This window comes from Rhyacophila brunnea, unplaced genomic scaffold, assembly GCF_057557595.1.
Source record: "Rhyacophila brunnea isolate RB1 unplaced genomic scaffold, BYU_Rbru_1.0 scaffold_4, whole genome shotgun sequence".
NCBI classification, from domain to species: domain Eukaryota; kingdom Metazoa; phylum Arthropoda; class Insecta; order Trichoptera; family Rhyacophilidae; genus Rhyacophila; species Rhyacophila brunnea.
In genome coordinates this window covers 31,337,923-31,363,526 of record NW_028233068.1, presented here as the reverse complement: position 1 = coordinate 31,363,526, position 25,604 = coordinate 31,337,923, and the positions used below count along the sequence as shown (strand labels likewise).

The 25,604-nt window shown below is 32.9% G+C and overlaps 1 protein-coding gene across 2 annotated transcripts; it reads left to right on the top strand.

Annotated features, from left to right (window-relative positions):
- Positions 1-59: 59 nt before the first annotated feature.
- On the top strand, positions 60-25,044 carry 5PtaseI (inositol polyphosphate-5-phosphatase A). 2 transcript variants are annotated; one of them, XM_085953556.1, is made up of 12 exons: positions 60-438; positions 2,724-2,954; positions 5,619-5,786; positions 7,190-7,444; positions 9,013-9,174; positions 9,396-9,520; positions 9,986-10,144; positions 11,311-11,473; positions 13,384-13,502; positions 13,771-13,960; positions 14,108-14,144; positions 23,605-25,044. In XM_085953556.1, the coding sequence occupies exons 1-12, from the start codon at positions 358-360 to the stop codon at positions 23,766-23,768; spliced, it is 1,854 nt and encodes a 617-aa protein (XP_085809682.1). In that variant the 5' UTR covers positions 60-357; the 3' UTR covers positions 23,769-25,044. The 2 variants fall into 2 exon arrangements, with proteins under 2 accessions (XP_085809682.1, XP_085809681.1); XM_085953555.1 differs by lacking the exon at positions 23,605-25,044 and having other exon boundaries at positions 14,108-16,496.
- Positions 25,045-25,604: the final 560 nt, after the last annotated feature.

Sequence of the window (25,604 nt, the reverse complement as noted above, 5' to 3'; positions counted from 1 at the left end):
GACATTTTTATTTTTCACTTAAAATAAAATATAATATCCCAGTTCACCTCTGTTGAAGGGAGTGCCAGAACTGGCAGACTGATAAAATGGCAAGATATGGATCGGTGGAGAGTGGAGACCTGTCACTGTCACATTTATGTTAGCACTACAAAATAATTAAATAAACACTTGTTAATCGTTTGACAGCTCGCAAAACAATAATTATGAATGATAATTATTAGCTCTTTTGTAGAGGCGTCATCGGCGTACAGAATACATACGTAAAAATGACGTGAACTGTGTGTTCTCGATAAGTAACCTAGTTTTTGTGTGTTGTGACCGTTGGATTTGTGTTTTTGTGGTTATTCTGTCGGAATCATGTTGAAGTTTAAAAAGATGGGCACGGAAAAAATACCAATCCTCCTCATCACCGCTAATGTGGGATCTATTTTTGAATCTGTAAGTTATTATTCATTGAAATAATTTCACTCCGACCTGCCACATTATTATTTTATTCTGTAAAATATGATGCAGACATTTAGTTATAGCAGCCTCGAAAATGACTTATTTATCAACAATTGTAGCTCATTGACGTCTTTGGCGTTTGATTAGAACATATACTTAGGTATGTAGGCACATACAACACAGTATCAACTAATAATAATGATGTTATCAATCTAGATATTTTAAACTTGTTACCTACATGTTATTATGTACCTACTATTAACGCAATTTCACTACCTACCTATTATAATTTCGAAAGATGACTAGATTAATATTTAGGAATAATTTATTAGAGAAATAATTAATCATTGCTCCTGCAATATTTTTAAAATTAAATCTTACTTAATTTGTTTAAAATTAGTTATTAAATGATTTTCTGAAATAAGTACTTACATATTTGTGTAGGTACTTACTTATAAGTAATATTTTTATTTCTATAAGTGCCCAGCACACCTGCCTACTTTTGTGGCTGGGCAATAATTATATATTAGCATAGTCATTATGTAGATTGTAGGTACCTACCTAATATTATAACCTGGGGTGTAAATGGTGGTAGGTAATTAAAAAATATGTACGTAGTTAGTAGTTATCTATCTAATATTTATTTTGAAATTCAATGAGTTTTGAAGGAAATCAGTCGGAAGTTAGCCATGTGAACAATAAATCGATGAAAAAGGGGTGTAAATTATTCAGTTGATTAAATTGTTTCAATAATACTTAAATAAAAAAAAACACAATTACCCCATTATGACCATTATCCTATGGAAACACTCATCAATCATTTCATCTGGTCATCATCAGAATCGAAACAACCCCGGTTGGTATTGGTTTTTTTCAAAAATTCTCTCCACCTGCTCCTGTATAGGTATAGTAGTCATTTTCCAGTTTAATACCCCTATATACGACAGACGTTGGTATCTTCACCTGACGAATTTTTGATTAGATTGAATCAGATAGCTCGACATTTCCTATTCTCTTTGCCAGTTCATAGTCGTTCATACCGTGCAGATGACCCAGTCAGCGCAATCTCTGCAATCTTCGCACAAATTGCTATTAATCTACTCGTCTCTGATTGTCCCATAAATCCCTACATAATTTATATTGCTGAGATAATACTGAGGATTTTAAATGTCTTATTAGAGCAAAGTGCCATATAATTCTATTGATACATTATGTGAGTTCAAGAAGGGAAGATCCCAATGTAATCGAAACTGTCAACTGCATTAATCTTGTAAATACTGATGTCTAATATAAGTGCAATGCTCATAGAATACTTTTGTACACCTGATCCTCTTTTTGCACGGTTTCGAAATGACACGGTTTAAAAAAAGTACTGATTATTTTTTATTTACACTGATTTTTTTGTGCTTTAACACGGTTTAAAAAAAATAAAAAGAATAAAAATACGTATGTATGTACATATTTATCAAAAAATTGCATTGCAATGGACCGCACACCACTAGTGCATACATATGTTGTCACCGGATGCCACTCAGACATACATACTTACATACATGGTGCCACTAGTCAGTCACTTCAGGTTCGATACAAGAGACGCCCCGCGTGCTTCGGCATCAGCGTCATTAAATATTTCCAGCGATAAGAGTGATGTTTCGCCAGCAGCAGTAAACGGGCACGTTTATTGTCAAGTAGTGACACTCAATATATTTCTCTTTCTTCTTCCACGGCGCTACATCCCGGGGTGGGATTTGGCCTCCTCCACAACCTCTCTATCCACTATTTCTCTTTGCTAAATTTAATTTAAATCGAAAACTATGTATTTTTATGTATAAATAATAAATAAATTTGATTTATTTTTGAGTTCAAGGATTTCATATTTTGAGTTGATTTTAAGTAATGGAACCTATCTACCATTTTTGTATGGGCACCATATGTTTTTTTACACGGTAGTCTTTGGAACTTATCCCCCATGCAAAAAGAGAATCGGGTGTATATTTTATGTACATAACTAAGTTATAGATTATTTTCCACGTTTTCCAATGAACAATTTTTGCAAGAAAGAAATATTTTGGGAACAAAACATTCATAATTTTGTGGAATTAATGTTGTAAGGACATAGGTACAATTTGTTTAATGTTTATTCGGCATCTTGGAAAAAAGTCATGGAGCGCTAGTCCTACGTGCTGCTCCCACTAAGCCACTGATCGTAACGTAATTAATACTAGATGCTATATTACATTCCGTATACTTACCTTAATATTGTTTTTATTTTGTTTCAGCCTACAGTTATGTTACCTATGTGGACTACAGAATTTCTTCAAACTATATCCAAAATGGAACCTAAGTTTATCGGTCTGCATATGCAAGAGGTCGGTGGAAAGACTTACGAAAAATCAATGCAGTACGTGCAAGAATTCATTCAGAGACTCTGTGACAGTCCAGAATTGCGGCTATTTGACAAAATCAGAATATACCTTGATGAGGATTATAGCTCTCCTGAAAAATTCACTGTAAGTGTAATTTATATTAGTACACCCATAAGTTGTCAATATTTTTTATTACTCTTTTTTATATATAATAGTGTTCGAAGGCGGTATCCTGCTGAATGTATAGACACCTTCATGAAATCGGAGCGGTATGTAGGCAAGTCAGCAGAAAATGCGTCGTTCTGTAGTATAATAATTTAAGATCTCTGCAGCAAAAAGGAAGAAATAGGAAAAAATAAAGCAGCTCGACTGGGAAGTCTTACCGCACCTATTGTCCGGCAACTTCATCTTGGCTACGTGGCAAATCTGTGAACTACGTACAGCTAATCGAACTTCCGGTTTCAAATTAGGAACGCCCCCAAATTTTTCATTACATTTTTGACACTTCGTATTGGACGCATCTATCAATTTACGTAATTTGAAGCTTTTTATATTCAAAAGATGTCTAACACAATACGAAATGATGTTCGAATTATTATCAGTAAACTTTTGATTTATTGCGAAGAAGAAAAAGAGTCGTATTTAAAAGGTGAGCCTATACAATACTTTCAACAAGCCCATTTTACGGGTTCCTGTCATGTCAGGTATGTCAAAATTCAGTGTTGTAATACTAGAAATATTTCCCCAAATACTGGAAATTATGTTTGTATATTATAAAGTTATGTGTATCGTAATCTATTTTATTAATATTTTTAGACGTATAATAATTAAGTATAAATGATCATTAGTTAGTTAATGAATTGTCCTATTTTTTCCTAATTTTTAAACCGATAAGTAGGTACATATTGTTTTAAAATTTATGTAAGGTGGATATAATTTAATTTATAGAAAATTATTTTCACAGTATGTGTTTCTACAACAATTTTACTAAAAATACGATATAAAGACATCATTTTGTAAATTATAAAACATGTGATTGGGTCATCAATATAATATTGAATATGTTATATCTTTCACTTCTACTTTTTTACTCATAATTTGTGTTCTAGTTATTTAATTAATAAATACCTGCAGCAATATTATCAGTTAATGTGGGTTCAATGATACATTTCCTTCCAAATTCAATAATTACGCTGTAATAATTAACCTAATATAATAGTAATAATTTAGAGGTGAAATTATTTGAAAAAAAAATTCTATTGATATTTATTGAACAATAATTAGACTTATAAATTAATGTACTTATAAACTTACTGAGAATAGAATTGATATAAACTTAAAACCTAATTTCGCGGGATATGTTTTCTCAAAAAATGACAACACTGTGAAATATTCTATACGCGATAAGAGCGACTTCCTGTTGTTGCCTAAATAATGTTGTTGTACAGTACCATAATTCACTTGAAATTGCGACATCCAATTACCATTTGTTTAGATCTATGGAATGTTTCCTCAAAAATAAAATGTTTCGAAATGTTAATGATTTTCATGTTCACCTCGAATCATATTTTACATCACAGCTGGCACATTTTTACAAGAGTGGATTTGAAAATTTATAGAAGACATGGCAAAAGGCCATAATGAATGATGGCGATATGTATTTGATTAGGAAATAAAAAAAATGTATTCATGGGTGCTTTGAAATAATTGATTACTTATGATTATCCCTACTAATCCAAATACTATTTGCTCACACTGGTAAAAGTCTCGCCTCCAAAGCCATAAGTTGCTGGCTCAAATCCTGCAGCATGTTCAAATTCCTATGTAATCCCATTTGTGTTCAATCCAGAAAAGGACCCAATAGATTGTTTGAATGGCTGGCCTGATTAATTACTTCATTAAAAGTCTGCTATGACATTTTTAACTGTAGAGCACAATATTATGTTCAGCTTTCAAGCAAAAATGGTAATCTACCTTTATATCAATAATTAATTTTAGTTTTGTGTGAAAAGCAGCAGCAGTCTAATCATATTGCTTGTTGTAAAAGAATTTCATTCATATTTATGGTATCAGCCTCGGTTTATTTTATATACCTTCTTACCTAATTATCTTTTTAACCAAAAATTGACAGTTGACACCATTAAATTGTGTGATCTATTGACTAAGTTACTCGCTGTCACAATGTAAATAAGAAGAATTATTCTTTCTCTATTAAAAAAAAGTATGTATGTTTCTGAGGTTGTTTCAAATTATGTATGCTCAATAAAGAATGCTACATTCTTAACTCTTGTATTGAATATTGAATTGTGTATTGAGTTAAGAAAATATTACCAAACATAAGTATATAAAAACTAAAAATTTGGAGAGATCCTGACGCCTGAATCAAAGTTAACACAGTGATTCAATATTACGAAAGATGGTCGTCAATATTACTGACATTTGATGCACATTGTTAAGAAATTTTGGGATAATTAGTGAATGCACCATTAGTTTAGATGGTAAAGCATTCTGTCCGGATTGCAATGGATGTCAGTTTAAGTCCCATTCTGTACAAATTGGTGTACAAAAAACTGTAAAAAATATTTTTTCCTAAAAGGTATGAATATTATTTATTTGACTCCTGTCACTTTATCCTACCCCATCTCGAAGCTCGGTTGTTAAAATATATGCCGGTAGCAGATTAATGTTCTTATGAAAAAGTAAGGGTTCATATCTCATGCTTTCCATGTATTACATAAGGCAACCATTTATAAAATAATAATTTTTATTCACATGATATTCAATACCCTGTCATTTAATTGTTTTCAGGCTCTAGGTAACATGTATTTTGTCCATTCTTCGTTAACAGAAGTGAAGATGTGGGATTTTGTCACTCAAGGATGGGTATCAGCAGAAGGAAAAGAAGTGTACGCTGGCAACATTGAGAAAGCTCCTACCAAAGAGAAAGCCAAATTTCCTCAACATTTTTTTCCAGAGGTAAATTATTATTAATAAGTGTCAATTAATTTTTTTTTTTTGGAAGTATGGTCAATTGGATGGACATAGTTATTCGGCAGAAGAGTATCCTCCATGTAACCTTGCCATTGTACACAGTGAGAAGGATTTGTTTGTATATGCAACCGTATAATTGTATTTGTAAAAGTCAGGCAATTGATTGGTTTACTCACGTACACCGTATAATTGTTAGTAAATTCCAAGCACTTGATTGGTTTACTCACGTTTTAATTCAAAAAAATCTATTCCAAATGGCAAGGTTAGGTGTTGGTTACTCTAGTATAAGTAACGAATCAAAAAAAAAAGAGTTGTGGGATACAACTGTTAATAAATTTTAAATTAAATAATGAAAGTCAAAAGATTCCTTGTTCCGAGAAGTTTTTGAATTGATCACCATTGTGCTGATCGCATGCATAAAAGACTAATTTCTAAGAAGCCATCCTAAAATGAAAACCGCATGTGGTCACTAGCTAGTCATATTTCTATGTACTTAATAAATTTATATCAGAAAATTTAGTTATATAAATTTTCTATCGCTCTGATAATTGATGCCATAAACATAAAGGGTTTTTCAAATTGAATGCTACCAAAATCAGACAGTTTCTTAATATGGATTCTATACTAGGTCTATTCAAAAAGTATCCTACCTTTGTTTTTTCTCCATAAACATATAAAGCACGGTACTATCTCCTCTCCTGTTGGGGAAGTGGAGAATTTTATCCCGCTACAGAGAGCGTTGGTTGTTGACAGTCTGCCTGTGAGTGAGAGAGTGTACCCAGCGCTAGTAGGATTTTCATTTCATGTGAAATGACAGGAACAACTTGAGCAGCGATATTGCATCAATAACAGCAAATCTTAAGGTCCTTTTAGACGTCAGTTCTGTTGTCCGTCGAGGTTTCCATTTTGGTCCGTTCAGTTTTGAAACAACAGTGTATTTAGACGACCAGTTTATGACCAGTTTAGTTGTCCATTTAGTCTCAGTCCTGTTAGACAGTTCAGTTGAGAAACGCCGACATATATCTACATATTTTTTATCCGCTAACAATGAATATTATTTTTATAATTACTTTTTAAACATATGGGTTGGTATAATGCAGTACATATATTTAAAGAAATAATAATGTTTCAATAAAAATTAGAAAAGTAGTATGAAAAATATGGCAACATAGTAATTTACACGTCAATTTAACTGGCTACTCTAAAAACAGATACAATAACTTATGAAAAATCGATCCTGTCTCTTCTCCGTTTCGGTCTCAGTTGGCTGCTTCAGATTTACACGTCAGTTCAACTGATAGCTCAACTGAAACGGAGACTGATCGGACAGCAAAACTGATCGTTTAAAAGCACCTTTACAGAATTTATATAAAAAATTGTCATTGCAGTGTAAATGGTCTCGCAAAGGTTTCCTGCGAGTCCGGTGGATGATCCGCAACACGGCCTTCGAATGTGTGAACGTCCACCTGTTTCACGACGCGTCCAATCTCCTCTCTCTAGAGGCGTGTCCGTCCGTGTACTGCCGCAGCCGGAGAAGGGCTCTGCGCCACACCCTTCAGCATTTGCATCATGATCCTAATCAGCCGCCCTTCTTTATATTTGGAGATTTTAACTTTAGACTAGACACCGGGGGTGTTGTGAAGGTATAATATTCTTAATTTTTCGTTTCCAAAGTGTACAGAGTTTTTATAAAGCCTAAATTACATGAGCAGGCTAGACGACTCCCACCGATCGAGAAATGTCACTTTTACATCAAGCCGTGAGTGAAATAGAAATACTTCTTATAGCCTGATCCAATTTCGTGATTGGGGTGAAAGATTTCCTCAAAACTATTAGATTCCGATTCCGACCGTGCTCGGCGACCTCATTTATTTTTCTTGATGTTGATATTGATGAAATTAATTATTACGTCAAAAACGAATACATAGTGGTAAAAATTATAAAACTTTTAAAGAAATGATTATCAAGAAAATATACTTTAATGTATGTGGGTGAGTGCTGTCAGAAGTTGTGCAATACATTTTTTTCAGCCGTTAAACAAAATAATTTATTTTCCAAGTTTTGGGAAATAAAATCCAATGGGATGCAAAGTAAATGGAAGACATTTTGTCTTGTTTGCTTTTTGTGAAGCCAACAAAGTATTGGTTTAAAAATATATTGGAATTTATCCCAATAAATGTTGGAAATGGACCTGCTGATGAGACGACGTCACATCAAGCGACTCATTTAATAACTTAAGGTAAAGGATGTTACCATCAAAATCAGAGTTGTACCATTATTTTATGTTATACGGAAAAACAGCGTTAAAGTTTTTACCGTATATTTTATTATTATAACATGGTGGTTTATTCAATAATGTTTTTTTGTTTAATAAACCGTGTTCTCAATTACTCAAACTACTTTTATTCATCAGAATTAAATATATTCAATAACAGGTATCTCCTCAACAACCAACTGAAATGTTTAACTGCCAATATCTTTGAATGCCGTTTTCAGGATAATGCTCGTTTTCCAGATATAGATTTATAGAGATAATTTCTACAGGATTGTTTGAGGGTGATTGCCAGGAGGTTTCTGCGGCCCCAGGTTTACTTTCATTGACCATCGTTCTTCTATGTGGCAGCACACTGGGTGGTGAGACTCCATCAATACAGTCAGCTGTGTCAATTGGCCAGCTCATTATATTAAATACCAGAGTTCGTGCCTCAAAACATGTCATGTTTTGCACTACTCAGAAGAAGACATGAACCTCCTGCATGAAGTAGGAATGTCAGTATCACTGACAACTTTCCATTGCACTGATTTGACTATTTTTCATCGTGAAGAAGCTCAAGATGTATAGTCATAGGTGATATGAAGAATCTGGGCATAGAATTGTATATTTTAACTGTACAGTAATGCTATTTCAATTAAAACAATCATTAAAATTTTTTTTTAGCGTTTCACTTACTTTGGGAGATTTTGGTTGCCATTTTGTATATCTCATCTTATGGATTTCCGTCAATGTTTTAGAGCCTCTTTTTTGATTTCAGCATTCCTAAAAACATAATTTGTTAGGAACCAATTTGAGAAACATAGCCGCCATTTTGTTTGGGGGATAAATTTATGGTGACACACCTTCCTAAATGTTGCCAATTGGTGTGGACATGATTAGTGCTCTCTTGAAAAAGTGCAGGTGGAGGTTTTTTTACATATTTTTACATGTTTTTAGAAACTGACTGAAGATTTGAAGACAACTCGAATTTACAATGGTAAATCGGTGGAGTACACAAAATTACAATTCCGCAATCAAATTGAAGATAGAGTAATACTAACAGTTGGCAAGAAGGAATTTAGCCATGTTGAACATCAGAAAGTGTTCCGAGAACCCTGGGTAATTTGAATTTATTTGGACTGGAGTATGTGTATCTATGAATTTCTCTAATGAAGTCACAAGTCAATAATTTGACTACCTATTACATAATATCGTCATATTCAATGAAATTGATTTGCTTTATATTAGCATTTTCCACATTAAAACTTTTAATTAATTCATTGAATCATAATAAATGTTCATTTTAAGAGTCGATTATAATTAATTTTATTTCCATTCAGGTGCTTAAATTTGACAAAGAACTGGAGGCGTTGAAACCGCATCTTTATGAATTCCCTATAAAATTCCCACCGTCATATCCCTTTGAAGAGAATGTGGAACAGCCGACTCATTTTATGAAAACAAGGTATGACTTTCATCAAAACGTTTTGATTACAATAAATATGAGATGTCTCAAAAAATTTGTTTCAATTGTGTTTTGTGGACTTCTAAATTGAGTTGGGAACTATGTACGAGTTTAACCGCTCATTGTATTCAAATTTTAGAATTTTCATCATTTGTGCACTTAATCTGTTTACTGTCGATGAAAAAACTTGGTAGTACATCAATGCAGAGTAAGTTAATTCACTTCATCATCATTACCTTTGGTTTATCACAGGGAAGGATGCTCCTCGGTCTCATTAATCCCTTTGATTCATAATTATTTATTAATTAACTGCAGCAAAATTGATTTTAATTAATTTCAGGCATGTGAAATGCCCATCACAATATATAATCAATTTGAATGAACATGTTTACGGGTTTAATTAGTGTGTGTGTATACATTTACTTAAGTATGTATATTTTTATTTGAATAAGTTTATGTACACAGGTGTCCGTCATGGTGCGATCGAATACTCCTATCGCAGACTGCGCGGCTGATAATACACCATTTAGATGGAGCCAAGCTCATGCAGAGGGATCCCTCCGAAAGCCGAAGATCTATTGTTGAGCAGATGGATGGGGTACTGAAACACACGCAAGGCTCAAGGTATACTCTCCATCCCAATGTCGTACCCTACGTGTATGTTTGACATTACTGCATTACTTTCCATGATCGACGGTCATAGACCGATCAGTCGAATTTTATAATAGCTGAAGCAATAACTGTAAATTTCACAACATACAATGGTAGCAACTACGATGGTGCACTGATGCATGATGATTCTTGCTCCCATCTCTTAGCATTCTTTCCTTTTTATGGGACATGGCACGAATGACTTCTATTCCAATTGAAATAATAAAAAATCATTCAAATGCTGCAAAAAATATATAATACATAATGCCATTGTTGATTCTGTTCTGCTATGTATATACGAAACGATAATGTTCAGGAGACAAGTAAAAAAACATGTGAATATGGGCTGTCTAGTTCAGTGCTTCCCACTTTTTCTAACCACACTATTCAAATTGTAGAATTTTCTATAACAGACATGTTCCGTAATAATATTAATAGTGTTGTGGTGAACAGTAATGGTTATTATCAGTAATGGGTATGAAGATACCGCACAACACGCTCCGCTCAAATGAACCCAGCGGCTTTTCTGTGTTTTCAGTCATGCACCAGGTTTCCGAGCGTTACTTAACTAATTTTATTAGCTGATTTTTTATTATGATTACGATGTTAAATGTTTGGGTGTATTTTGGTCAGGATATTTTAAATCTTATCGTTTGCCTTGTGTGAACACTAGAGATGGAAATAAAATCTGAAAATGAAAAATTTTAATGTCATCACGCCAATATTGGCAACGAAATGCTCGACTTTTAGTAGACTTATTTATAAAGGCACACTTCCTAATTGTTGATTGCACATTGATTAGGAAGCTCTCATCTGGGTTGACTGTAAATTTTTATAATCTCAATATTAATAATAAATTCTATTTTGTATCTTTGTAAAAGCATAGAAGAAATTCACCTTGACAGACAGATGATGAATTGTGATTTTATTTTTCTGAAATATTTTGGTGATTCCATGCACAACAGGTATTTTAGACCGATAATCTATAGAACAATCCTAAACGTGTACCTACCTAACTGAAAACCACCACAAAATGCACGTAGAATAAATAGTGAATATTTGAATGTTAGAAAACCGCACGTATAGTGTCCGTGAAGGCCTGTGCAGGATTCAATGATAAAATTTTGTATGAATTGCAGACGATCAATTGCTGAGTCCACAGACAGCGGCGGTGGTAGTCCTTCAAAGAGCAGCCACCGGTCGTCCGCTCAAAACAGCTCGTCAGAAAGTAGTCCCGCAAGATCTGCCTCCCCTTCCCTCTATGATAAACATTACTCTGCAACCACTCTGCAACCAAATTCTGTAAGGATACAAATCATTCTGTTCTTCTCATCCTAACAATAATTTACACTTATATAGATACTTATGTAACCCAACTCCTATAGTTTATTTTCCTGAGAGAGCAACAGTAATTTAGAAGTCATTTTTAAAAGTAGTCAAGTCCAAGTGTAAGCACTGAAAAAAACCTAATCCTGTAACAGTGATGCAAGACCTTTTTATTAGTAGGGCCAATTTGTCCACTTTTCAATTGTTTGCACATGGCATAATTCCTGCATATAATGATAATATATTGTCTCCGAGTAGACATTATTTTTAACTGAATACATAGTAGGGCAGAGCGGGGTCACTTGATCATGATTTTGCTCAAAGCAGTATAGCTTCTAATTAATGAAGAAATAAGAAATGATATCTTTTAAACCAGTTAAGTTGTTTATTTGGTCATGTAACTTCATCAAAAAACTGTAACAAAGACGATGTTTACAAGACTAAATTTACATTAATGTCACAAATGCCAGATGGCTCAGTTGACCCCACTAGGTGGGGTCAACTGAGCCACCCAATGGGGTCAGTTGAGCCAGTGGGCGTAGAAAGGTTTTTTTCATCAGAGCAATATAAAATACAAACAAAATCTTTCTTAAATCTTTAATCCAAGTTATTAGAAAACAATAGGAACATATAGTTATACTTGTCTGTACTTTTTTCTTCTTTTGGAGATTTTTAGTTTTCTTAACAGGTCGTGTCTCTTCATCAGATTCAGAGGAACTCTTCAAAATAGCTTTCTTCACTGTCAGTTTCTTCGACTTTACTATCTTCTTGCTACCCTCACTTTTCCGTTTACTTTGTTCTGCAGCAAGCTGGTCCTTCTCAGGTGTATCTGTTACTTTCAGGTGTACGTTTGTTATGGCTCAAATGACCCCTTCCCCAAATTATTACTAATTGGATTGAGCCACCCAAAGATTATTGAAAATATATTATTTTTGATACTGTCATCGCATAAACACACCATTTCTAAATCAAAATACATTTACTTGATTGCCGTAACACCACAGACATGTGCTTGAGAGTCTTGAGACCAAAAAGTATGAGGAACTGCTTTCTTTACTTTTGGCGTGAAAATAGTAACATCGCACGTTCACAGTCACATCGAACACCGGACGGTGACTGATGCAATTGTGGATTGGCTGTCTACCCCTCCTGCTTCGTTCGGAATCCACCGCTTGTATCTATAATGCAGCGTAAGAGTGATACTACGGGTGGCTCAGGTGACCCCGTGGCTCAAATGACCCCGCTCTGCCCTATATACCCTAAGAATTTGGATACTAGATAGAATGAGTCTTATATGCATTCCGTATTAGGGATTTTGAATCATTTAGATTCTCGAATCGAACTGTGAGGTTGTATTGGTAACAAGTTCATTATTTTCTTCTATTCGCAGCCTCAAAAACAAAATGGCGGCCCACATTCTAGTTTGAAGTCTGTTGCATTATTTATATAATCAACGTAAGGGATTTCTCGGTGTTTTATGAATATTTATGAAAAATAATGGTTTTTGGCTGCCTACATACATAAAATTGTCGAGGGAGAATCATTCCACAAGTATTTGTTTATAGCTGAATTTCATATTCTAATGTTTGCTTTGATACAGCAATTTGTGAGATGCATGAGATCTTAATGTCAGCATTATTGGGATCACTGGCCCGACTGCTAGTGTCTTGAAGTTGAGGGCAAAATTTACGAGATAGAAATGAGGTGACAATGATGTGTATATCTGTATTTGTAATTTTCTCCATTTTCTCCCCGTTTGGGAACTTCTAAAAAGATCCTGAGTGAATGGTTTACAACTAATCCTCATAACAACTCTGGTAAATCACCTCCCGCAATGATATGATCTTTTTCGAAGTTGTGCTAATCTTTAATGTTTTCAATTTTAGAGTCCAGGGAGAAAGCCCAGCCCAAACTCCGAGTTTGATGGTCTCACAGTTCCTGGAATTGCTCAGAGCCGCAAGAGTATTGCTGACCCTACCAACATTATTCATGCTCTAAATGCGAGGTTTTTTTTTATTATCCTATCCTAACTATAAGTTTTAAATTTCTTAGTATTTTTGGAGAGGTGGAGAAAGAGGGTATAACAACGAAACAAACATGTCAACTTAATAAATCTCCTATCCAGAAACTGATTTTCCAGTGGATGGATTAATTGCTAACTTTTGATATAAATATTACTGAAAAGCACCCAAATTAAGCGAATTTGTTTATGTATAAGTTAATTGAACGGAGTTGGGTTCTGATGGTATTGAAGACTAAATTTGATTTGACAGAAGCGGCGGAGATTGCAGTGATGGTAGTCCGACGAGGAGACGTCTGGTGCGCAACCAATCGGAAGGCTCTCCCAAAATGGGCGAGCACGCAGATCTCCGGAAAATGTCCACTGACAGTAACAACCCCTCACTCAGGAAGAGAGTGGAGTACGGAATCATGGGCGAAAGCACTTGCATGGGAGATCATAAGGTACCTATTCTTTTATTTTTTACAGCACACTGTGCCATATGTAGTAGGAATTCATATGTTGTAAATGGATGGATATTATATATATATATTTTAGTAGGTATTGATATTTTAGAGATATGATGTGTAATTGTAATAATTTATTTTCAGCCGGTGTATCTGCGATTGCTCCTGCAGAGTGATAAAGGTACAGTGAGATGTTGCACGCAAGATTGTCCCCAAAAGTATTGCTACTCCGGTCCTCCCGAGGCGGCCTCGGAGACATGCTTCCGCCATCCTAGCGCTCACAGTCTGTCCAAGTGCCCTTCCAAAGAGTGTTTCGAACCGTTGACGGTGTCGTTCCGCGGCCGTATCGCCAGCCACATCAGCTACGACTCGGGATTCCGCCGGTCCTCCTCCAAAGACCGGCCCTGCTCCCTCATCAGACTGGGCACCGACCCCGGCCTGGCACGCTTCAGAACTGAAAACGTGACCGATAACAAACCGGCGAATGCGGAAAACAATAAATATAGCGACAGTCGTAATGCTATTAATAAATTCGGTTCCCAGTCCGGAAATGAAACGCAACAAAATTTTACTTTCACCGGAAGGGTTTCTAATGAAAGTTTTCTCTCCTCCAATGAAGGTATTGACGATTTCGAAAGTCACGCCGTTCCCGATGTGCAGATAACAGACGCAGATTATATCAGTTATGACGGTTTGATCGTCAACAATATTGATCCGCACCTTTTGTGCTGCGCGAGTGCTCCTCAAGACCCCTACACCCCCGAGAGCATTGAATCGCACTCGCCTTTCCCTGAACTTTGCTCGAACCGACAAACTCGTTGGGATCAACAATCCAACGATATAGTTTTAGATGACGATAATTTAGACTCCGGCGTGGATAGTAAAGTAAAATATGTCCTCTCTGATGAGGATTCTCCTTTTTTCATTAAGAAATGTCAGTCTGTCGGAAGATCTACGAAAAGCGTGTCTCCGAGACAGCTCAAATCCAGATTGGAGAATATACTAAGGAGTTCCAAAAATAGTGTAGCCCCTTCCGAGTGCTCTTCGCCCACTAGGGGGTCCGAAAGATCTAGAGATGTAGAAAAGCTAGCAAATTCAGATATCGTAGTGAATAATGATTTAAGCCAAACTCAAGATAGCAATGGCCATAGAGGTAGGAAAACTGAGACGAAAAAAGAAGCAAAGTGTATCTGTTTCGGTTGTAGAATATGTTAAAGCCATATACATAGTTTTTAGCATTTGTTGAAATCTCCCACCCGGTTGATAGTTTTGCGTGGAGCAGTGAGCGAAAACTCTTTTAAATAAATGAGTGACTTGACCCAATACATAAATGGTTTTGTTATAATTTTATGTGGTTCAACTCACAATAGATAGAATTCATTTTCAAATAACATTTTGAGTATCGTGAGTAGCTTAGTCAAACCTCTTTTATGTTGATGTTAAATTAAACTGTCACAAAATCCTGGAATTTACCTAATAGTACCTACTGTATGTAAGTTTTTCTTTTATTTGATTGTATGAATTAAAAAATTACTTAATAAATGAAAGTTGTTAAATTATGATTTTTCAACATGATGTTACTCATTATATTGAATTGACCTGAATGTAAAACGACTCATTACATTTTTTTAAGTTTAAAACTTTCCATATATTTGAGGTTAAGCTTTGTAATTGATGTAGGTAGGTATAAATAAATATCATAATGGTATTAAGTATACCATAAAATGGAGTATAGTAGACTTTTCGAGTAGGTATCTGGGTATGCTGATATAAATCCTCATTAATATAGTGTTTTGTGGCAGTTTGTTTTAGACGCGTAGTGTGCCTAGCTTGTTGTTGAATTGTAGCTGTTGTTCGTTAGCGTCACGCTATTCGCACGCATTCCATCATAAGTCTGATTTTTGTTTTTGAGCTTTATGTTGTGACAACTTACCAAAAATAATAAATGAATGATCTGTGAAATGCATGAGAAACGAGAGATACTAAACTTGTTGACGAGTATTAGAATGTAATAATATATGTTAATTAAATTAACACAATTTTAATTGTATGCAAAGATTACTTGCCTAAATGACCAATTTTTTCACTATGAACAATACTAAAAAAAAAATAGTTTAATTTGTGGCTGTAACTACGAGTAGTTATAATTATATTATTATCGCCAGTAATACTAAGTTATTGATAAAAATACCAATTTATTAATTATATGTCAGGATAATACAGTTTCAACCATGTTCATTGAAACTTTTTTTTCCAAAAATGCTTAGGTACCTATCTAATTGTTATTTTTTGTAACACAGTTATTTTAAAATTTTTATTTTGAGATACATATATTATATGAATATAGTGTCATAAAAGAACTGAATAGTTCAAATTGATAATTTCCATGCTAGAAACTATTAACTTGAAAATAAGCTAAATGTTCATTTCCACATACAAATGATACATTTTATATTGAAACAATCAACTATAAACCTTCAATGGAATGTAACAAAGTATAGGATGTTGAAATAAAACCTGATCCATTCAAAATCTGCATAAAAAAGTAATTCGTATTATTCGTGAGGTCAAAGAGATTTCATTTTTAATTGAGTGGACATATTTTCCTCTAAATAAATTACGCATTAATTCACCAAGTTATATTCGGAAAAGAGTGACTAATGATAGTCATCTTCTAGTCTAGTATGTAAAACCTATCACTTAATAAGATTTTTTAAAACTTGATTAGATAAAAATATTGTGACAGTATTATGTTGGAAAAACTGTAGGATGAACGGTAAGTACTTTGAGAGGGTTATGGATTAAGTGCCATTTCGCCGATTGCTTTGAATCTAAACGTTCATAATGCCTAACAATCAAAGGCAAATACGTAATAACAAGATATAGTGAAACCCGATTTAACGTTTTCGAAGGGACTGACAAAAAAATGTAAGTAAATAGTGGGAAAATGTACATACATTATATTGAAATATTAAAAAAATCATTCAAATTGATTTGGTCTATATTTTTGGCTTGTCGTCGTTAAGATACGAAAACCTTGTAACTCAAGTTTTACGATATTTTTTTTTTACTTATTTTATAGCCAATTTGATGAGCTATTAAGGTGTCTAACTCGTATGTGGTATTTATTTATAGTTACTGAGATATTGACAAAAATCACAAACTCGTAGGTATATCAAAATTCTATTTTTTTATAAGTTGTAATACTCGTATCTCAAACAATCTTACTTAATATAAGTTTTTAAAATTTGAATTATTATTTTATTGTTTCATTATTTTTTCCATCTCCTTTTTAAAGATTCTTAAATAAATCAAATGTCCAAAATGTGTTTGATAATTTTTGATTGATTTGAGTTTGATAAAATGTGTCTTTTCAATGATAATAAAATATAACTATATTTATCATAAACCTCGTAACTCAATAAAAATCTTAGATTGGAATAACAAAAACTCGTAAATCACTTTTCTAAGTTAAATACTGCCAAATCTATAAGCCACAAACCAAATCCAAACTGTACAAAATGCCCCACTTGATTAATTAACCATCTTCTAAAACAACTTTGATCATGTTCTTAAAGAAAATTTTGAGTAAAACTGTTTTTTCATCCTGAACATTTTAACATTTTTCAATACGAGGTTTTCGTATCTTAACGACGTTATGTATTATAAACAATTTCAATATTATAAAATTATCTGAAAGTTTTTTACGATTAGAGCAAATTCGTGATGTGCGTTTATCTCACTTGTCTGGTCGATCCCCCAGGCTAGAGCTCTATCAGCCCCCCCCCCCCCCTTTGTGGGAGCAATGGTGATTCCAAAGTTCAGTCCAATTTTCGTCTGGCAAATCGTCTCGATTACTTTTCGTAGTGTTGGAGTTTATGGACGAATGTGTTCCACTGAGTAACCACCGATCAACGTATTTTGAAGGATCGAAAAGTGTCAAAGGTGGTCCGATGAGTTTGATCAACAAAAGTGCCGAAACTGTGTCGGTCTTCAACGAAGCTCTTATTGGGGTAATAATTAGATTCATTTGCAAAATTTCGCGCTCACATCTACTTGAAGAAATGGTAATAGAATTCAAGGCATATATCAAACGCGATAGTTTTTCATGACATGTCCATTTCATATGAGATGATTTGCAAATTAACTTGTACTATGTAAGTGCGTCTAAGTGCTTTTGAAACGTTAAAAATACAGTGAAAAAAGGTGCCGGAATGCCGTTCCACCGCGTTACATGACAAAAAAAGCCCTGACTGTATGTATTTACATTTTGGCACTGAAGTCGTATTATCCTGTCTTTTTTATATACTTATACATTTTGGTATTATAATAATAAAAGATGAAAGGTGGTAAATGAAAATAATTCATAGTACACCTATAATACTATAATAACATAGACTTTGTCTTAAGCTACCTTGCAACTTATAACAAAGACTGGTGCCGAACATAGTGCAGAACGGAACAATGTATACTATTACTACAGTCATATTATAGTTATGTATCACTAATTATCCAGTGCATTGCTATGAGATAAATAAATAAAACTACTATAATGTTTATTTATCCATATTATTTACTTATGTTTTTCACTAATTTTATGAAATTGTAATGCTTATTCTTTTTATTTAATTTCATTTGTCGCTGAGTATTTGGTGCTCAATAATTTATTGCTAAACACCATTGAAATTTTATTAAATGGACGACTCACATGTTGTTCCCCTTTTTTATCTTACTTTGTTTTAATGAAATCGTTCTGTTGTCATTCGTTCCTAGTCAATTAATATGAATATGTTTTGTATGGAATATAATAATGTCATGTCTTAAAATATTAAATATTACCACTAATAAAAATGTATTTTTTAAGTGGTTCAACTGTTTAGATATTATAGGTATTAACAATGAAGATAATTTATCTTAAGGACTTCATGATTTTTATTGAAGCATATAGAATTTAGTGATGTTGACGGTTAATTAAATGTGGTTGAATTATTCTTGAAATTGCATTATATATAGCAAACTAAGTGGAAGAGTCAGTGAAGGATTGTTGTAACGTTTTTTTTATTCTGGGCACTGAAGGATTTGTATTCCTGTCGATCTGAACAAAATCTTATTAAAGAAAGTTTTTTTTTATCGAGAGATCCGAGTTATATAATTACAAAGAACGGGTACAGTCCTGTGTGGAACATTAATAAAGTTAATTCTTAATAGAAGATACTTACTCGACTAGATGCCATCATTATTATTTTCATATGAATATGTATGTTCTTTAAGCTCATCATAATGTATTTTATTCATACACAGTTGATTTAGAAACTATAACATATAATTTCGAAGGGAAATATATTAATTTTATTATTATTGTCTAATCGCTCGGATTGATTTTTATTTGTTCATAACATATGACATCTCCACCATTTATTATATACAGTAGAACCTCGATAATTCGAAAAACGATAATTCGAATTTCGCCGTTTTTCGAATTTTTCGTAAATTTTAACCCCCAAGAATCATTTTTCATACAAAAAGTTTGTTATAAATCGAAATTTTCGTTATTTCGTAATTCGAAATGGAATTTGGTCCCAAAGGCCATTTTTATCCATATAAATCGAAATAAATGATAGTAAAATACTTATTTTCTTGGAAAGTAATAAATTTAATGACTGCAATTAAGTAGGCAAACACCTGAAAATTTACTGATGGGAGGCAAAACCCAAAGTTTAAGTTGTGGAAAAACCCAAAAACTCCTAATGTACTATGACATATCCAAGCATCAATATTATTATTATTATTGCAGGGGATGTCATCAAGGTACATTTACTTGTCATTCAAGTAAATTCAGAACCATTATTTTATTAATGTGAAAAAAATGTTGTTTTACAAGGTAATCTTAGCACATGGCCACTAAATGGTTTTCAGTGAAAAAAAACATTTATTTACGAAATTTCGTAATTATTAAGTAACTAACTTGTGTCATTTTTTTATAACTGACAGAATTACGTTTTTAATATGTATTTTAATAAACAATGAGTTTCTTATCTTTTAAAATTTGAGTTGATAACAACTGAATGTTTAGATTAAACTGGCAATAATGAATACACAGTGACCCTTTGTTTGACAGGACTAGTTCACTAATTGACGTAATGAATTCACTTGACATTTTTATTACTGTTTATAGGATATTAAAGAATTTTATTTTAAATATAATACACACCTACATAGGTACCCGTTTTTACTGTGAATTTGTATGAATCTAGATTAGATTTTAGAAAGGAACAACATTCTTATTTAAGAATTTGTATTCTTGGTAGGTACCTATCTAACTGGATGTCTGATTACTCAGTAATTAGTGCTTAATTACAAAGTGTAAAAAACACATATTTCGAACTAATTCACCATTGAATTACTTTTTTCACTGGTAAATACCACGTAACACTATTTTTCAATACTGCATCGTCTCCATACAAATTTACGAATTTTTTTTTTTTTTTCGGAAAATTCGATTTATAGCGATTTTCGCTAATTCGAAATCAAATTTTCAGGGTCCCTTGGATTTCGAATTATCGAGGTTATACTGTACAATAATAAATTACTGCAGTACTTATACTTACCATTGTCTGATTGTTCATATTTAGAATGATAATCCAAATAATAAATTATTTATCCAGCTCAAATGAAATTTACAGAATAGGTATAATTATAGTTATTAAAGCATTATTAACCTATTTTCTAACATAAGTCCCATATTTTTGTTTGTGACCTGCTAGTCATGTGCTTTGTTTGTATTATTTGTTTTAAAAAACATTACATAATCAAGTCATGTAAAGCTATGTTCTCTCTGTAATATTTAGTTGTAATATCTCTTCTCTTCTCAGATGGATAAGATATTATATTGTATTGTTTGAATATTCCTAATGACATTTTATCAATACATAAAAATACAATGACAAAATCTTATCTAAGAATGCTCTTACTTTTATCTATTCCGAAAGCTCAATTTTTTTTTTTAATAAACCACCAGAAAACCATAGCTTTACAAATTGATTAAGACAAAGTGTCAAGTGTCTTAGTATGAATTAAACATATTATGTGAATGTATTTTGTTTTCCTTTAAAATAATACTTATTGTTTTGTTGACTAGTTTTATCATGTAAAATAATAAAACCCAATTTATTTTTTATTTAATGTTTTTTTTTTTTGTTTTTCTTTTATGTTTTTGAAGATGCCTGTGCACCTGATGTAAGTAGTTTTTCTATACTAAGCATGTTTTTTTTAAATCATTAGTATTACAGTATTTCATTTATCAAGATTTAACTGGTTCTATGCCTCCAGTCAGTTTCCTCGCTCTATGAGGCCGTGATCGACTGGCCGCACATACAAATTTCGCGAGTTACCTTGTCCGACTTTAAACTCAAATTAATAGCAACAGCTGTCGATTGATTTTCATAATCAAAATATCAAAATAAATAAAAATTAAACACAGAGTGACATCTGTTTGAATAATTATGAAATACTTAACTACAAATTATCGATATTACAGCGATTTTAGTAAGAGCTTCGCTCTACATTCAACATGTGTCGTTAAAAATCTGCGGCTTGTGATAATGGCACATTCCTGTTCCCATCGTACTTAGTTCATTTATGGTGTTTTTTTTAAAGGACGGATATAATACTATATGTTCCTGTACATGACGTAAATATAATGATAATTTAAAAAAACCATCATTGTTCTGGATATTATTGTTGGGTATATTGTTTGATTTTTGGAAGACATATGGTGATAATTACATCTTAATGTATCTATCTAAAATAATATGAAATATTCTACTACAAAAATAACTGGTTACATTATCAACTTGCTGCTGTTAATATTTTTACTATAATTGCATTATTAATATTTCAATGTGATGGCTACTTGATAGTACACCTATCAGGAAGGCGGTCACAAGTTCAATAAGTACCTAGCTAACTTTTAATATTTAAATGTTATTAGCATTATTGAAAATAACACCATAAATCTCTATTTCAGCTTCCATAAACAAAGTTTTGCCAAATTAATTATATATGTACACCAGGACAACTTGCGTAAGTAATATTAAGTCAAAATATAAGCCATTATATAGATATACAGTAAAAAACATCAGTTTATTTGAATTTACGAAAAGAAATTGACATCGATAATAAAAATATTGAAAATATGGCTTAATCAATTGTCAATCAGATTTTTGTTTGATTTATTGAAACTACAGTCGAACTTGCTTATTACAAGGAAGATGGGACCGACTGAATTTGCTCGTTATAAGCTTTACTCGTTATATCAGAGAATAGGTATTTTTAAATGAGCGATCACATAACACAAAAAGTCAAATAACGGTCACATAACAAAAAAAAATTCAAACAAAAATACACAATTAGAATTTTTCCCCGAAACAAGCATGGCATTTATAAACTACAAGAGAAGTTGTTTATTGTAATGAACGCTGGTAGGTACCTACCGACTTCACAAATCTTGGATTTTTTACATGAAATTTCAACAGCCATATGCGGGGATACTTTTTCAATATTGTCGGCGAAACAACCAATTAGGTAGGTACTTAGACACTTAACCAGTGTAATAAACGTAATCCGACCCCGGCGGCATCCTGTCCAGTCGGATTTTATTGCTTAGGGTAGAAATGTTTTTAAACAAACAATACTAACAGTTTTAAGAAATTTTTTGATGATATTTTAACTTTTAGCTCGGTATATCCGATAAGGAGCTCGTAATAACCAAGTTCGACTGCATGTACATAAGGGTTTACCAGGTAGAATGTTAGGTAAGTGGTAGAATTCTGTTTGAACATCATTCCTTGAGGTAAAAATTTGGATAATAGAACTGGAAGAAAGAATGGATTAATTGGCTATTGAAACATTAGTGCATGTGTTGTAGAATAGTTCTGTAACAGATGCCATTTCTAGCCAGAAGTCTGTCTCAAATCTAGTTTTCGAAATACATACACCATTCTAGCAATTTAAACTATTTTTTATTACAGTGGACTACAGTTTACAAACTTTTCTTCTTCTTTATTATTGTTGCCAATACAAATACAATTACGAAAATAAATAATGTTAAAAGTCGGCCGGCAACATTGTCTTTGACCGTTGGAGATATGCAACGTCGCCCAAGAAAAAAAACCGTTGGGAACGATTTTTCAAGATGGCGCGGAGATCGCGACAAGCAGCAAAATCGCGAACGCGTACATTTCGCCCTCCGTAGAATTAAATTATTAAAAAATGTAACCATATAGTATAATAAACGTAAATAAACTCGCCGCTTCCATCACAATTCCGGTGCCTTAATTATCCACCTTCATCCCAAATACAGACGATAAAAAAAGAAAACAAAACACAAAGTGACAGTTGAGAGAAATTTTCATACCAAAATGGAGGGAAGTGATACTACTTATTCCACTTTAATAAATACATTTGTACCGGTTTTGTCCGCCTCGAAACCGGTACAAATTTATTTATTAAAGTGGAATAAGTACTACAAAAAAAACAAGTTGCGTTCTAATAGATCAAACATCAATACAATGCAGTTCCACCATGAATTGACAGTTAACAAAATAAATGACATTCTTTTTTTATGATATGAATATTTTCAGGACACTGCCGCAGCGACTCTTTGGCTGAATCATCGAATATCTGCAAAGACCTCGCTCAAATTGAACCGGAAATCGATGACGCTATTCCAGAAAGCGTCACTTCCCGATATATACACATCAAGGGGGATAATCCATTAGACATCTTCACAGAATCGGATATATAAATGTCTACAAATGCATTACGTAGTGAATTATATCAGTCATATTCCAGTAGTCATAGTCTTTTGTCGTTGTATTGGTGTGTTTTATTGTTAGACCAATGAAGGACAAAAAAATAATATTGGACTTAAATATGGATATATAATATATTACAGAAGGCCTGTTTATTTTATTTTTTGACTGATACATAGCCAAAAAGATGACTAAATATTATATAATTGTTTGTTACACCTCTGAATTTCTCACCCAATATTAATTACACTATTGTAATTAGGGTATTTTGCCAGTGTGGACCCGGCATTATGTTCAATATAGAAATCTATCCATAATGGATCAGTGACAAAATGCCCGCTTCAGAAGTCGCTGGCTAAATTCCCATGTTTTTGAAATGAAACTTTTTTACACACCGTATTCGAATATCGCTAGTAGAATGAATCATCTGATGTGTATTTAAAAATCATGGTGATTGACTCGAAAACTGAAAAATAAAGTAAGTATCGGCAGCTGTCGGGTTCATTTCAGAAACCTTTCGATTAGCAGGTGTGCACAGTGGCCAATTGCGGTATTCCGACTAGCATGTGATTCATAATTCTTATAAATATTATTTTCCTTCTGATTTTATTTTCATGGTGGCAGATTAAATACAAAATTTCCCACCACTCGTCACATCCGTTCCACAGTGTAATGGTCTCTCCAGACTTTGAAACCGATGCAGCACTCCGAGTTCAAACTCGGTGGTACATGTTATCTAACTGTCAGATTTTTAGATATCTTGTTTAGGTAACTATGTTTTATGAATGTCAAATTAATTATATTGGATTCAGGTTATTTAAAAAATTAGAAAGTTATTTTTAATTGAATTCAATTACCTACTTATTTTATTTCGAAGAAAAATACCAACTACATTATAACACTTCAAATAAAAAGTACGTCAAACTAAGATATCTAAAAAAACAATATGACTGGGATATGAAGCCGAGACTTCTCAACCCTACATGATAATTTCATCCCTATCCCAATAAGCTGTCAGATTAATTGATGAAATGTTTGTAGATAACATAGTGGCAGCTTTTTTATTACGATTGTGATCGGACGGATTACAATGATGAGAATTCCGTGCACAGTTATTCGACGACGATATTCAAGATTATGAAAATAGAGAGGAAAACAAAAAGTTTCACTTCTGTTGTATGTAACTCACCACACATACACATTTTTCCTCAATGTGTATTCGGATCCAGAGCAAAGAGCCCATTTATTGAGTGAAAATCTAACAACTGTCCATTGAAAAAATAAATTCCTGTTGAGATAACTTCCACTCCGCACAATAATTCAAATCAAAAAATATGATTAATTTGAAGATGAGGTATTTTTAAAAAGTTTCCGATCTTTGACATCACACACCAGACCTCTCACTCACTCCTCCAGCCAGACTATAATATAAAATAACTATAAAAGAAAGCCTAGTTAAGAAAGTTGAGTTAAGTTTACAACCCATCTTAACTCCAGTGCTGCCATCATAAACTGCAGTTATTAATTTTGGCTTAACAAAAGTGCGATTACAAATATACAACATATTTTTTTTATTTGTTTCTAGTACGGATATCATTAAACAGACCATACATACTATGTATGATCAGTCGTCATTAAATTGGTTTTAAAAACTCATTGAAATTGATATTACAGAATTTATATAATTGTCACGTTAAAGTGATAAGGATATTTCTTATACTGATAGAAAAATATTTAATCGATAATTTTATAACAAAATAAAGTTATTTACTGAAATCGTTTTTTATAAATGTATATTGTTAAAAAATAGGTACATGCCATACAGCTTG